At 38.9% G+C, this 12,622-nt stretch overlaps 2 protein-coding genes across 7 annotated transcripts in view; both read right to left on the reverse strand.

Annotated features, from left to right (window-relative positions):
• Positions 1-220: 220 nt before the first annotated feature.
• On the reverse strand, positions 221-2,500 carry LOC131318753 (tetraspanin-6-like). The gene is made up of 3 exons (XM_058348713.1): positions 1,956-2,500; positions 1,187-1,506; positions 221-470 (listed from the first exon to the last, which is right to left on the reverse strand). The coding sequence occupies exons 1-3, from the start codon at positions 2,445-2,447 to the stop codon at positions 431-433; spliced, it is 852 nt and encodes a 283-aa protein (XP_058204696.1). The 5' UTR covers positions 2,448-2,500; the 3' UTR covers positions 221-430.
• Positions 2,501-6,612: 4,112 nt separating this feature from the next.
• LOC131318754 (RNA pseudouridine synthase 5) overlaps positions 6,613-12,622 on the reverse strand; it is a 45,803-nt gene continuing 39,793 nt past the window's right edge. For 4 of the 6 annotated variants that reach the window (XM_058348715.1, XM_058348716.1, XM_058348714.1 and 1 more), the window contains exons 13-14: positions 9,032-9,125; positions 7,308-7,890 (exon numbers count right to left, since the gene is read on the reverse strand). In XM_058348715.1, the coding sequence (XP_058204698.1) occupies positions 7,798-7,890; positions 9,032-9,125 (187 nt within the window). In that variant the 3' untranslated portion in view covers positions 7,308-7,797. Of the gene's footprint in view, positions 6,875-7,307; positions 7,891-9,031; positions 9,126-12,622 lie in introns of those variants that run through there. The other 2 variants (XR_009197807.1, XM_058348718.1) reach the window with 2 other exon arrangements.

Consider the following 12,622-nt stretch of genomic DNA (forward strand, 5'->3'; position numbering starts at 1 on the left):
AAGGGAGATATATATGTATATTAGTTTGTAGACCAAGGGAGGTGGCTGTAATTTCTAGAACCAGAGGGGAGGTCAATGTATTTGTCAGAAAGCTCAGGAGATCGAGGTCAGTTTTAATTTTTAAATTTTTTTCGATCCGCAGTTTTAATTTTTAAATTTTTTTTGATCCGCAGTTTTAATTTAACCTTTAAACTAATGCACTGAGCACCGACCACCATGGTTGATCTTTGAACTAAAGACAAATCTTCCTTTGCGCAAGAAGCATTAGTACATAGCAAGAAAGAAAAGCATTGAAACCTCAATTTCATGCCCATGCATAGCTACTACTACATTTTGACAGAATCGTCCCATATCGATCTATTAGGGAAGCAGGAATACAAAGTGGGAGATGAAGGCAAAAGGGAAAAAAAATAAGAGTAAAAGCTTTTGCCTAATAGAGCTGGTGTCTTCTGTCATCCAACCATCTCCACCTGCATTAAAAAGTAGAGTAAAAACGTTATCTAGTAGTAGAAATGTCTCCAACTGAGGATGTCAAATGGAAGAATTGACATGTGCAACAATTCCAACCGAAGTGTCAAATGCTTAGGTGTCATTTAACATCTCTTCTCTCACGTCAAATTTGACATGGATGTTCAATCTTTTCATTGGTTACTGAACTCCGCAAAAATTAATAAATGTCTTAATAAGAAATTAGGCATATTGGTTGGAGGGGACATTGTAGAGATGTCAAAATGCCACATAAGTTTTCAAAATAATTTAACATCTCCACATTTGAAGCCAAGGTTGGAGTCCCCACATTGCAGAAGTACTAATATAAATACGTTATGAATGACGTCAGAAGTATAGTAGACCCTACAAATAGTTAGTTTTGTGGAGCCATAAACGAGATTTGAATTTTGCAAAGCATAGCGTGGCTTATGAGGTGTCTATCTAGGTCACATAATCCTCGTAGGACCTTTGATGTCGTCCCGCTCTTAATCCCTGTTAGCTCTCACAAATTTATGTAGTTGAAAATATTCTCGAAATACACTTTTACGTGAGTGCTTCCACTTTCACTCACACGTTGTTGTGGAATACACTTGATCACATCTAGCCTTATCTTTTTTCTGTGTGTGTGTCAACAATTCTGTGTTTATAGCATTAATTCTCGCCGTACATACTATAGAGTGCATGTTGTCTGACGTACCAGTGGAAATCCCATCTGGGTCGGACTTTGGACATCCGGTTCTGGCCGTAGGGGTTATCGGTCTGTGCTCTTTTCGTGTTTTGGTAAGCACAGCAGCCAACAGAGTAGATACAAATGAGCAAGATGACCATCACAATGTTGAGAATAGAAAGCTTGCGCCAATCGGTCCTCATGGTTTCGAGCACCCCTGCTTTGCACGAATCACACTCGTAGCAGAGAAGGTTGGGGGCGTTGTTCCACCGGTAACAGTCTGGGTCTTGGGCCAGAGTCGTTGCGTCCACCGCGTAGCTGCATGCAGTTGGTGGCTTGCAGCAACCGGACTGCATATACATATGGGAAATGTTATGCAAACAGAAAGAATGAAGTAATTAAAGACGGCTTAATTTAATCACTTAAAAAACAGAAACATGAAGATCACTTTTCATTGGAATCTAAAAAAAAATGATATGGCAAATATCGTTCTAGTGTACGATTATTCTGTATAAAATTTTGTGGAAAAAAAAAAAAGTTGCCAAAATCGTTATGTCAGTACTATGCGACATCTTTTTTTTTTTTTTGAACGGTAAAAAAATTTCATTAATAATAACTTTTAATGAATTTTCTTTTGGAAACTTTATATAAGGCAAACTTGACTCCAAACTCATTCACCCCTCGGTCGGCCCTCCTAGTCATAATTAATACAGTAATAACTTAAAAACAAACAGAGAGCTAATCACCAGTACTGCTTGCTATAACCCTGAGGGAGGAGAAAATAAACAAGATCGATCACCTGTATAGGAGACATGTCCCTTTGCAAATAATCAAAAGGAGTCCAATAAGCAATCTTAGCACAAGTCTTGGACCCCAAAATACAAGTCCTAATAGTCTCCCAGTAGCGAGGGTCTTTCAGTTTTTTCCTCAGCCACGGCGAGTAATTCTCCAAATGGTACTCTTTATAAACCCGACCCGGAACCACGACGCTGTCGCCTCTGTTGGTGACAATGAAGCCGAACACAGTGAGAGCCATCAAAGCCGCTATGAGTAAGAACATGACGGCTAAGTAGAGCCAGAGAACCCATGCCACGTGGAAGCAGGAGCCGATGAAGCCGGCTAGAGAGAGAATAAGTATGACGAAGCCGATGATTAGGAGGGGTGTTTGGAGGAAACTTTCGCAGGAGGTTTTGCTCTTTGCCATCCATAACCCTCCTCCTATTATTGGGATTGAGGATAGAAGAGTGAGCAGGTTTAGAAACCCGATTACTGCGTTGCTGCATCTATACATTTCTCTCTCTCTCTCTCTCTCTCTCTCTCTCTCGTGCTGGTGGCTGCTGCTTTGATTTCTGTTTAAAAGAGGTGACAATTCTGCTTTTCTTTGTGTTTTGGTAGCTACGGAAAGCTTCGATTGATTTGTTTTAATGTTTATAGCACCTTTGGTGAATTGCTTTGCATGAAATTATGGGATTCTGCAACTTTTTTCATTGGACACCTTTATTTTTTACTTAAAAAAACTAACCACTTACTTAATTGCAAAGAGAAATCTTTCACAAACATATTTTAGATTTTCTTTTTTGTTACAAGTAGCATTAGTAATTTAGATTACATCATTTCGAAGGTACCTCCATCTACTCGAACATGAGACCTTCTTTCATAGACACGGTCACACAACGGTCTCTATGCCGCTTGACTAAAGGCCAGGTGGCCCACAGTTTTTTTATTTTTATTTTTATAAATTTGCAATTTGAGTTCTAGTCACTTCTATTAAACAAACTTATGGTACCAGTTGCTCGACTAAAACAGGAGTAAAATTCTGTGTGATTTCGCCCCTTAAAAGTTGAAAGTACTCCTAAAAGATTTTACACTTAAAATCTTAAATGTAGCAAACTTAAAAAAGTACAGTTTCGAGATGGACACATAGCATGTTGACTGTGGAAATGTTTAAAATTCACATCTTAGCCGTTAAGGAACTCCACAGTAGACTTTGAATGACGCAATTGCCCTTCTTGCACAGAGCCTTTTTGCCAATTAGTATATATGAAGTTCTTCTCCCAATAGAAAAACAAAAAAGAGACACTAGAGATGTTATTATATATTGCTTTATTTCACCACATACAAAAGAGAATGATTTACCTACACAAGTTTTTTCATTCATTAAATCAATCACAAATATCGAAACTAAGCTGCGCTTAAACGAGACAAACAAAATTTTAGTAACATACATTATTTTCCAGAACATAAACAAAGGTGCTCACTAGTATTGGACTATTCGGGACACAACCATATTTGGTTTGAGACTTAAGGGAGTTTGTTGGGGTAATGAATAGGGAGAGATAGATAGAGAAATGAGAATAATAATTGAAGAGAAAACTTACTGAAAGACTTTGCACAGAGAGAAAAAGTTGGGTCTAGAGACCAAACGAACATGGGATATTGGAGTATATATAAGGAGTATAACACTACAACAATGCATTCTAGGGTAGCAAATTAAAAGTTATATTCTGGTTTTTCATTTAAAAATAAATTATTTACTCCCTTAGTCCCCAATAAGAATCCAGTATTTTAATTTCAGTTATTCCTTAATAAATATCAACTTTGAAAAGTTAATGGGTAAAATTTTGTACAATTATTATTTTGTTTTTTTTAAAGTTAACGAGTAAGGAGTAAATAGGTAATTTTAAAAAATTGAGATAAAAGTTGGTGGAAAAATATAATCATGATGTCTCTTTAATAAGTTAGAATTACAATAAAAGGAGGGAGTAGTTTTGGGTAGCCTGGAAAAGCAGTGAGGCTAATAATTGAGGCATTAATTTATAATCCAATGTCCCAAGCCAAGCAAAGTATAAGGGCAGTTTGGTAAACTAAAGAGTGGGGTCCATTAAAATTTTCGTGGGCGTGAAGCTCTTTTTGAAGCATTATCAAGACAAAAATCTGGTCATCTTCCAAGTAAGGGAATAAAATATTTGGATGCTTCTTCTTATCTTATCTCTGTTTAATGCCTTGTTTGAAACCTCTTTATGGCTCCACTAATCTCCAACTGGATTTTTTTAATTTTTTTTTCCAATTTAGTACGCTGCTTTGGACCGATCGTTCTAATTAGGAGAAACTTTTATATGAAACGGGAATAGGAGAGGTGGTGGTGTCCCCCTCCAATCTGTTTTTCATTTTTCAGCTATTTTTCGAGTGCGTTTTGATGATAGGCTCCGTTTATTTTTGTAAAGCTCAGAAAGAACATTAATTTTGCCAAAAATCATATTCATCGGACTTTAGTATATAGATACATGATCGGCACATATGAGAATTGAAGAAAAACAAAACTAGATAAAAAAACACACTGAATTGGAACCCAATTTTTTTATTTTTATTTTTTGCAATTTTCACATGTGCCGATCGTGTATCTTCTAAAGTTTGGTGAATATGATTTTTGGCAAGATTAATGTTCTCGCTGAGCTCTACAAAATGAACGGAGTCGATTATCAAAGTGTGCTCGAAAAGTTGGTTTGGAGTTAAGGTGTTGAGACTGTAAGTTGATTTGGGTGGTAAGGTGCTTTGCCATCCAATTTCCTGTTGGGGGGCTTTTTGTTTTTGGTCCTTTTTATTCTTGTTTTGCTCGAGCATGTGTGTTTCTCCGTGTTTGAGCCCCTCGATGTAACCTTTTTCGAGGTTTTTATAAAAGTTTCGTTTTGCCGAGCAAAAAAAAAAAAAAAAAAATTGTGTGCTCGAAAAGGAAAAAGCTATGGGTACGTATGAGCATGTACATATTGATTTTGTGGAGCCCACCTCTGGTCTCACAGAGATTATTCGAACCACATTATTTTAAAAATATTTTTTTATAGTCTTTTAAAAAATCAGTTCAACCCGATATCAGTAAGGTTTTTTTTTTAGAATTTGTGAAGGTGAAACTATTATAACTGTTCAATTTCGCCCTAAAAATTTAGAAAAGATTCTTACCGATATCGGGTTGAACTAATTTTTTACCGAGCTCCATAAAAAAATATTTTAAAAATAATGAACGGTTCAAATCATCTTTATAAAATCTGAGATGAGTCTCACAAAAACCATATGTGCATGGTATGTAGATGCTATGCATATGTGTACAAGATTATTTGAGAACACCATTCTTTATGATCGGCTATTTGAATATTAATCCTTTTATCTACGTGCCAAACAATGAAAACATGGAGACGTACGTAATTCCCACCAAAACTTAGGAAGCATTAATTAGGCTTGGCTACATATATGCACCCACCCACCCCACCCACCCACCAACCTACATATATAGGATCAATTATCCGATCAAGGATATTGAGATGTTTTGGGGAATATAAAGATCTTTATTTATTTATTTAGAAATAAAAAGTAGGAGTACTCTTTCCAGAATCAAGGGAATATTTCAGAAGTACTACTTGACTTGGCCGATAGATTTTCCCTCGGCGATAGGCCATTTTCCCTCCTCAAAAGTCAATGAGCAAAAAATAGTGATTTTTTCTCTGTTGCCCCTCTTTGTTAAAATTTAGACAAAAACAAAGTAGTACGTAATCCTCAAAATGTAATGATTGTAGGGTTAAGAAGGAAAAATAAAATATATACATATTTCTTTTTTTATCGGCAAAAGTAACAATTTATTAAGGATTGAGAAAATAGTTTCTAACCAAAAGTTGAAAAATACAGCCTGAAACAGAGTCCCAATAAACATTTGAAAGTCTAAAATGCCCAGATAAAAACAAGAATCGGAGGATGGTGCTGTGCAGTGGTGTGTGTAGCACCGTGTTGCGCACCTCTGAGCCGTCAGATCGTGCATCCGACGGCTCGGATCTCATCTCGGCAATGAACGGCTCTCGATCGTTGGTTGCCAAGATGAGATCCGAGCCGTCGGATGTACGATCTGACAGCTCAGAGGTGCGCAACACGGTATTGTGCACCTCACTACACATCAATCCGAAGTCCTAAAAACAAATATAGCTCAAAACACTCAAAAGGCCTAAAGTGACCAAATCTAACAATTAATAAAGATCAGCCCAAAGAAAATCCAAAACCTAGCCCAAGTAGCTACCCTCCCGATTAGACAGACCACATACCACAAGGACGGACTAAATTCTACTCCTTCCATTTCATAATGGATGTCCCAAACCACTATTTCAAAAGTGCAAATAGTGGTTTGGGACATCCATTATGGAACGGATGAAGTATCTTTGAGACACAGCATGGAGTTTCGTAAATGCCTTTTTATCGCGAACTTCTAAGTAAGCCTGAAAGAGAGCTTGGTAAATTACTCGTTCCGCTAAGATTCTTATTTTTTAAGTACTTATTTTCTACTTTATAAAACAGGCCAGTCATTCTCTCACAATACATCACCTTTAATTAAAAAAGTACTTATTTTTCGAAGAACTAATTATTTTAGTTAATGAAATACACCCCAATTTTTTTATAGAAATGAATCAAAGGGGGCAAGATTGGATTCAGGAGAGTGTGCATCTTCTTCTATTTCTTTATTTTAATTCAAAAGAGCAATACATAAACTACAAAATAGATAGTCTGGGGTATTTAACCCTTACAAAGTCCTCATGTAATTGAATAGGCAACATTAGGTGGGATATAAAAAATATTAAAAATCCATCTGCAACAAAAAGGCTTGTCTTGGCTAATTGGTCTGTGCATTTGTTCTCCCTGAATCCATGGCTAATCTTGGCTGAGCTGAAGCAATCCAACGTGTACCTGAAATCATACATTATAAGTTGCTCAACGGGTGTGAACTAGTGCCCTCTCTCTTGTCCAGAAGTTGGGTTACTGGTAATGCATCCACCCACAGTTCAATTTTTGGTAATTTGAGATCTTTTGCCAGCTTGAGACCATCTCTTAGGGCCCATAGTTCAACAGCTAAAACCGAGAATGACCCAATTTTGTCATGACCCAACTCGGAGGGTACATGACTGGCCAGTGAAACAAAATCACTCAGGGCCTTTTAAACTCCCATTTGTAAAATAGTTGTAAAATATCCAAATTTATAAGCGGAAGCATGTGAGTTAACTAAAATACATTCAAAGGTGACTACAGTGCAGTAAAAGAACGTAAATATTCACCCACTGGCGTTAACTACAACAATTCTGGGTCCAAAAAGGAATGGTGGAGTTTCTTCAAAGATTATGGCTGCAGAAGAAATGGTGGTCTCTGATTGCCTTATTTCAATGGAAGTTCTTCCAAATTTCTCATTGACAATGATAATTTCTTTGGGAAAGAATGAAGCGCCTAATGCAGTATCTTGCTGAAATTTATGGAACCTATCATGGTTACCAATTCCTCTAAAGTTCGGTAAGCGTTGCTTACTGCATATAATCTCTATATGAATTATACATACATGACATCCTTGTTCCTTCGGGGACATCCTATAAAATTGGAACATGACTGCCTTGTCTAACAAAGGGATAAAGTGGCTGTGTAAGCCAGGCAAGCAGATAATCGAACCTAACTGCATGTTCCAGAATCCAGAGCCCTGTGGTGGGTAAATGATCCATACTCCAAAATCACACTTGTGGCATACCTGCTTCAGTGTCGTTGGGAAACAAAAGCATGGGAAATCCACTTGGCCTGACCTCCAGCACCCAATTTTTGGCATATTGAAAGACAAAAGCACTAGAAATCTACTGGGCATCATCTCCAGCACCCGATTCTATTTCTTCCACCTCTTCCTGTGTCCGGAGAACAGATGGGAGAGGTGCAGTGATTTTAATCACCTGCAGAAATAGCAAGGAATGTGCAGGAATCTTCAGCTTCACATGAATATCGAAGTAACTGGTTGCAAGTAACAACCAAAAGCTTTAAGACTTCAATATAAGTATCAAGAAACAATGAGTTGGATTAGGGGGCAAATATGTTCTGTCCTCTCACAGGTTTCCTATCTGATTTGTGCTCCTGGGCTTTATTGGAATGGCTTAACGGTGTGGGGTCTCTGTGGCAGTGGTAGGTCGTGGATTCGGATGCTGCGTTCTTTGGGCAGCGTCTGGGGCTTCTGTTTGGTTAACAATGGTGCGGTGGTCGTCGGTGTCGTCTCCTCAGGCTGGACGTGAGATATACTCTGGTGGATCTTGTGGGATGGCGGCGTCAATGGTCGTCGAGTTGGCGTTTAGGTGGTTCTCTTCTCGGCCAAGGCAGGTTTTCCAGGTGGTGGGCTGCACGGTGGTGGACGGTCATGGAATGGCAGCAATAGGTTTTGGGTTGTTAGGGTTTGGTTAGGTTTTGGGGGTTTCTTTTTCTGGTTTTCAGGTGGTGGCTTGGCAGTGGCAGTGGAGGCTACAGTGCGGTCAGAGGTGGGATGGCAGCTGTGCCGCTCCAGGCAGCAACAGGGGCTGGTTCCCCAGGTCGTGGTGGTGGCAGGGAAGCATCCTTCTGATGACGGGGCTGTTAGGGTTGTAGTGGACTGCTTGGGCTGTTTTTTTATGAGTTTATTGTAATATCTGGGTTTTTTAGACCCATAGGGGTGTTTGCGCTTTGGCTATATTGGCTTCTTGCCAATCGAGGTTTTGGGTCTCAGATTGGGCAGATCACTGTTCTTGAGCATGATGGTACTTCCTTGCTCCTATTAATCTTGTAACATTTTCAAGATTAATGAAATTTTTTTGTTGTTCAAAAAAAAAAAAGTTCTGTCCTCCAATTCTAACTGCCTATTTACCCAAAGAAAATAAAAAATTCTAACTGCCCTATAGAAAATATACTTATTGGAAACTGATATAGCATTGGGAGTTTAGCTATTCTGAAATAGGGAAGCACAATAACAAGGAGCTACTTAAAATCAGGAATACAATAATACAAGTATTCTCCAACAAGCATATAATTGACATTTTAGAAGCACCTAATGCAATTCTCATATTGCCTTACCTCGCTCCTAGTTGGATGAGGCAGAATCAGTTTATGCGCATGCAAGAGATACCCACAGTCTCCCGGAACAGGTTTTACTGGCCTCTGGTATCCTCTAAATAAAACGCAAAAAGAAATGCAATCAAGTTGTACAAGGAACTTCAATTGAACAATAAAATTTCAGATGAGCCAAGCTGCCTAAGAAACTTGAAAGTATACAAGCTTGTGTGATCTGTGAAGTAAAGAAGTAGGAATGATATATGCGCACAAGATCTCAAACGATGGAAACAAAAATCATTCTTGCTATCGGACATTTATTTTTGAATTCGATAATTTTAGCAAAAAAATTTCACCCTAATATTGACTTTTTTTAATATTTATAATTATGATAATAGATCCTACTCCTTCTAGTCCTAGGGATTCTGGGCTTGAAAAAAAAAAAAGCTGGGGCGTATCATTCAAATCATTGGTTCGGTCCTAGATGTCGCCTTTCCATCAGGGAAGATGCCTAATTTTTATAACGCTCTAGTAGTTCAAGGTCGAGATACTGTTGGTCAACCAATTAATGTGACTTGTGAGGTACAACAACTAGTAGGAAACAATCGAGTTAGAGCTGTAGCTTCTTCATTATCTGAGATTTCAGATAATGATGGCCATTTCGACCGGCTCGTCTGCATTAATCTCAGAGAATGATGGCCATTTCGTCCGACCCGTCTGCATCCAATCCCCCCTCCCCCCCCCCCCCCCCCCCCCCCCCCCCCCCCTACCTAAACAAATCAGGGATTCGAGAATTTTTCCCCCCTAATCGGATCGGGGATTCGAGGATTCTTTCGGCGATCGGGGCAAGTACGAAGATTTTATTTATTTTTAAATCGGGGATCGGGTAGGATTCGGGTTTCGTACGACTATCATGTTGTACATATTCCAAAGTTTACTTTTGTAACCTTTTTCTTTAGTTTTTGTGTCTTTTAGGACTTTGACAATTGGAAGATGATTGTTGGAGGTCATGAGCACTAAGCATAATGGACTATGTAGTGGCCCAAATAAATGGGTTTGATCACCAACCAAGCAACTATGTCGAGGTGGTCTAGATAGCTCAACCGGGACACTCAGCTAGAGGATGGATCCGAACGGTAGCATGATCGTTGGGTGAACAGATCCGCTCGTACATGATGTTCGAGTTATTCGCCGGTGCAACCGGGTCGCCTTGTTCGGATCTGTTCGGTTCAGGTTTACTCGGGTGTCATATTCGGGACTCTTCGGTACACACAGCTCGGGATTCTGACGAAGTCGTTTGGAACAGTCAACCCTGCTGTCGTAGCTCATGTGATCCGAAGGGAAAGGCTTGTCCTCGTGCACCCGGACGCTTGGTCATGTGCGCCATCATGACGTAGGCCAAGGCGGTTACAGTGCGAGGATCATCATGCGGTCTAACTTGGCCATGTGCTTCGTAACAGCCCTATCTGGTGCGTCACTTGCGACATCACCAGAGGCCAGTGATTTAAATATGTGAGGCGTACGCGAGGCGACAAAGCCCTCGTTGAAGCGAGGCAAGGCGAGTGTTTAAAAAATAAAGTAATATAAACTACATAAATGACCAATATTCACTCCTACCATCAAAACAAGAACAAACATCACCATATTGCATAATATCCAACATAGTGAACATACGAAATACTAGTAAAATACGCTCATAAAATGTAACAAACTAACAATCCAGAATTCCAAACAAGACATCATCCTTTCATCACTCATCACCAATATCTTCATCTTCTTCATCATCATTTGATTGATATCTATCCACATCTTCCTCTTCTCCTTCATCTGAAACAGTGTCATCAAATTCTTCTTCTTCTCAATCATCTACACAAAAACTTAATGCTTTTGAACGCTTCTTTGAAGTCATTGGTTTATGAGTTCATATAGTTAATTTGCTAGGTTGTTCAACTCCACTAGCCTCCGCAACAACATTCCAATCCAAATCTTCACTGTCAAATACAAGCTCATCCTCCAATTTCCCAATCAACCATTCATTGCTCTCATCAATGTTCTTCAAGGAAATCGGGTCAAATTTGCCGCGTTTCATATATCGACGCCTCAATGCTCTATTGTACTTAACAAACACCAAGTCGATGAGGCGCTTTTGATCTAGCTTATTTCTTTTTTTGGTGTGAAGCTGCAAAATAAAGTTAAAAGGGATTTAAGTTTATATCACACGATTCACACCTTCAAAACGATTAGAAATCCCTTAATGTAATACTCACATGTTCGAACACACTTCAATTTCTCTCGCATCCAGATGAACTGCAAGTAAGGCTAAGGATCTTGATGGCAAATTTTTGCAATTCAGGAGTTTCACGACCAAATGACTTCCACCACTCAACTGCACATTGCCAATTAGTTATATTGTAGCAAAGGATAAAGAACAAAGGGGTAGTATTTAAGCACAAGGAGTAAGAAATTGTGATCACCTGGTGACCTTGTAGCTCTTTGCCTAACTGCCATGTCCTTTTTGAAGATTCCTTCCTCCTCCTCATATAATGCTATCTGATGAAGAATTTCATCTTGCATCCTCTCAGTCGGGACCAACCTTTCAATACAATCCACCAAACCCTTCCATACCTCTTTATCAGCTTTCATCCTTGCACCATCTTTGTAAAAAAATGCAGGGTTCAAATAGTAGCCTGCTGCATGCTAAGGTTGATGCAATTGCACATCCCACCTCGCATCAATGATTTCAAACACACTTTTATACTTGTCTTCATCTCCGCCAAACGTGTTTATAATAGTTTCTTTGGCCATATCCATGGCCTCGTAGATGTATCCCATTGCGGGTTTTTCTTCACCATCAACCAAACAAAATACTTTAACAAGAGGACATGCAAATCTTAGGGCCATCAAGACATTGTTCCAAAACGATGGTGACAACATTATTTCTGCTACCTTTTTACCATCTACCTCCTTTGCCCACTTGCTTTTACTCCAAGCCTCTGATGTGAACATCTTTCTCAGGTTATTCTTTTGTTGATGAACCCTTTGTAAAGTCAAACAAGTTGTTGCAAAACGAATCTTTGCTGGCTTAATCAACTCTTTTCTTCGGGTAGAGTATCTCATCATGTTCAACAATGTCAGACGGATGTAGATATAACTGTGTACCTTGATAGCCCTTTCCCATGTCCTCTTCAAATACGGCAACTTGAAAATGTCTTCTAACATTAAATCCAAGCAATGGGCAGCACATGGAGTCCAATACAAATGTGGTCTTTTTGCCATTAACAACCTCCCTATCATAAGTTAGAACAAGTACAATAAGATTCTAAGAATAAGTAATAAAGTAAGAAATAATACATTTGAGTAGTAACTATTAACTAACATATGGCAATTCATTGTTATCTGCCATCTTATTGTACGCGGCACTATCCGTGACAACTTGGACCACATTAGCTTCTCCGATTCGCTCCACATAATCGTGAAGCAACTTATACACGCTATCCCCGATTGTGGAATGACCCAATGCATCAACCGATTCAATAAACATGCTACCTTTAACACAATTAACCAAAAAATTAATCAATGACCTATTTTTTCGATCCGTCCATCCATCACACATAA

This window comes from Rhododendron vialii, chromosome 3a (genome assembly GCF_030253575.1).
Source record: "Rhododendron vialii isolate Sample 1 chromosome 3a, ASM3025357v1".
Classification (NCBI taxonomy): Eukaryota; Viridiplantae; Streptophyta; class Magnoliopsida; order Ericales; family Ericaceae; genus Rhododendron; species Rhododendron vialii.

Excerpts from the sequence above, each read along its gene's own strand:
- LOC131318753 (XM_058348713.1), bottom strand. The coding sequence starts at position 2,447 with ATGTATAGATGCAGCAACGCAGTAATCGGGTTTCTAAACCTGCTCACT. Across the intron at positions 1,507-1,955 it reads GGGACATGTCTCCTATACAG|TCCGGTTGCTGCAAGCCACC; the intron begins GTGATCGATCTT and ends ATGTATATGCAG. Across the intron at positions 471-1,186 it reads CCCAGATGGGATTTCCACTG|GTGGAGATGGTTGGATGACA; the intron begins GTACGTCAGACA and ends TTTTTAATGCAG.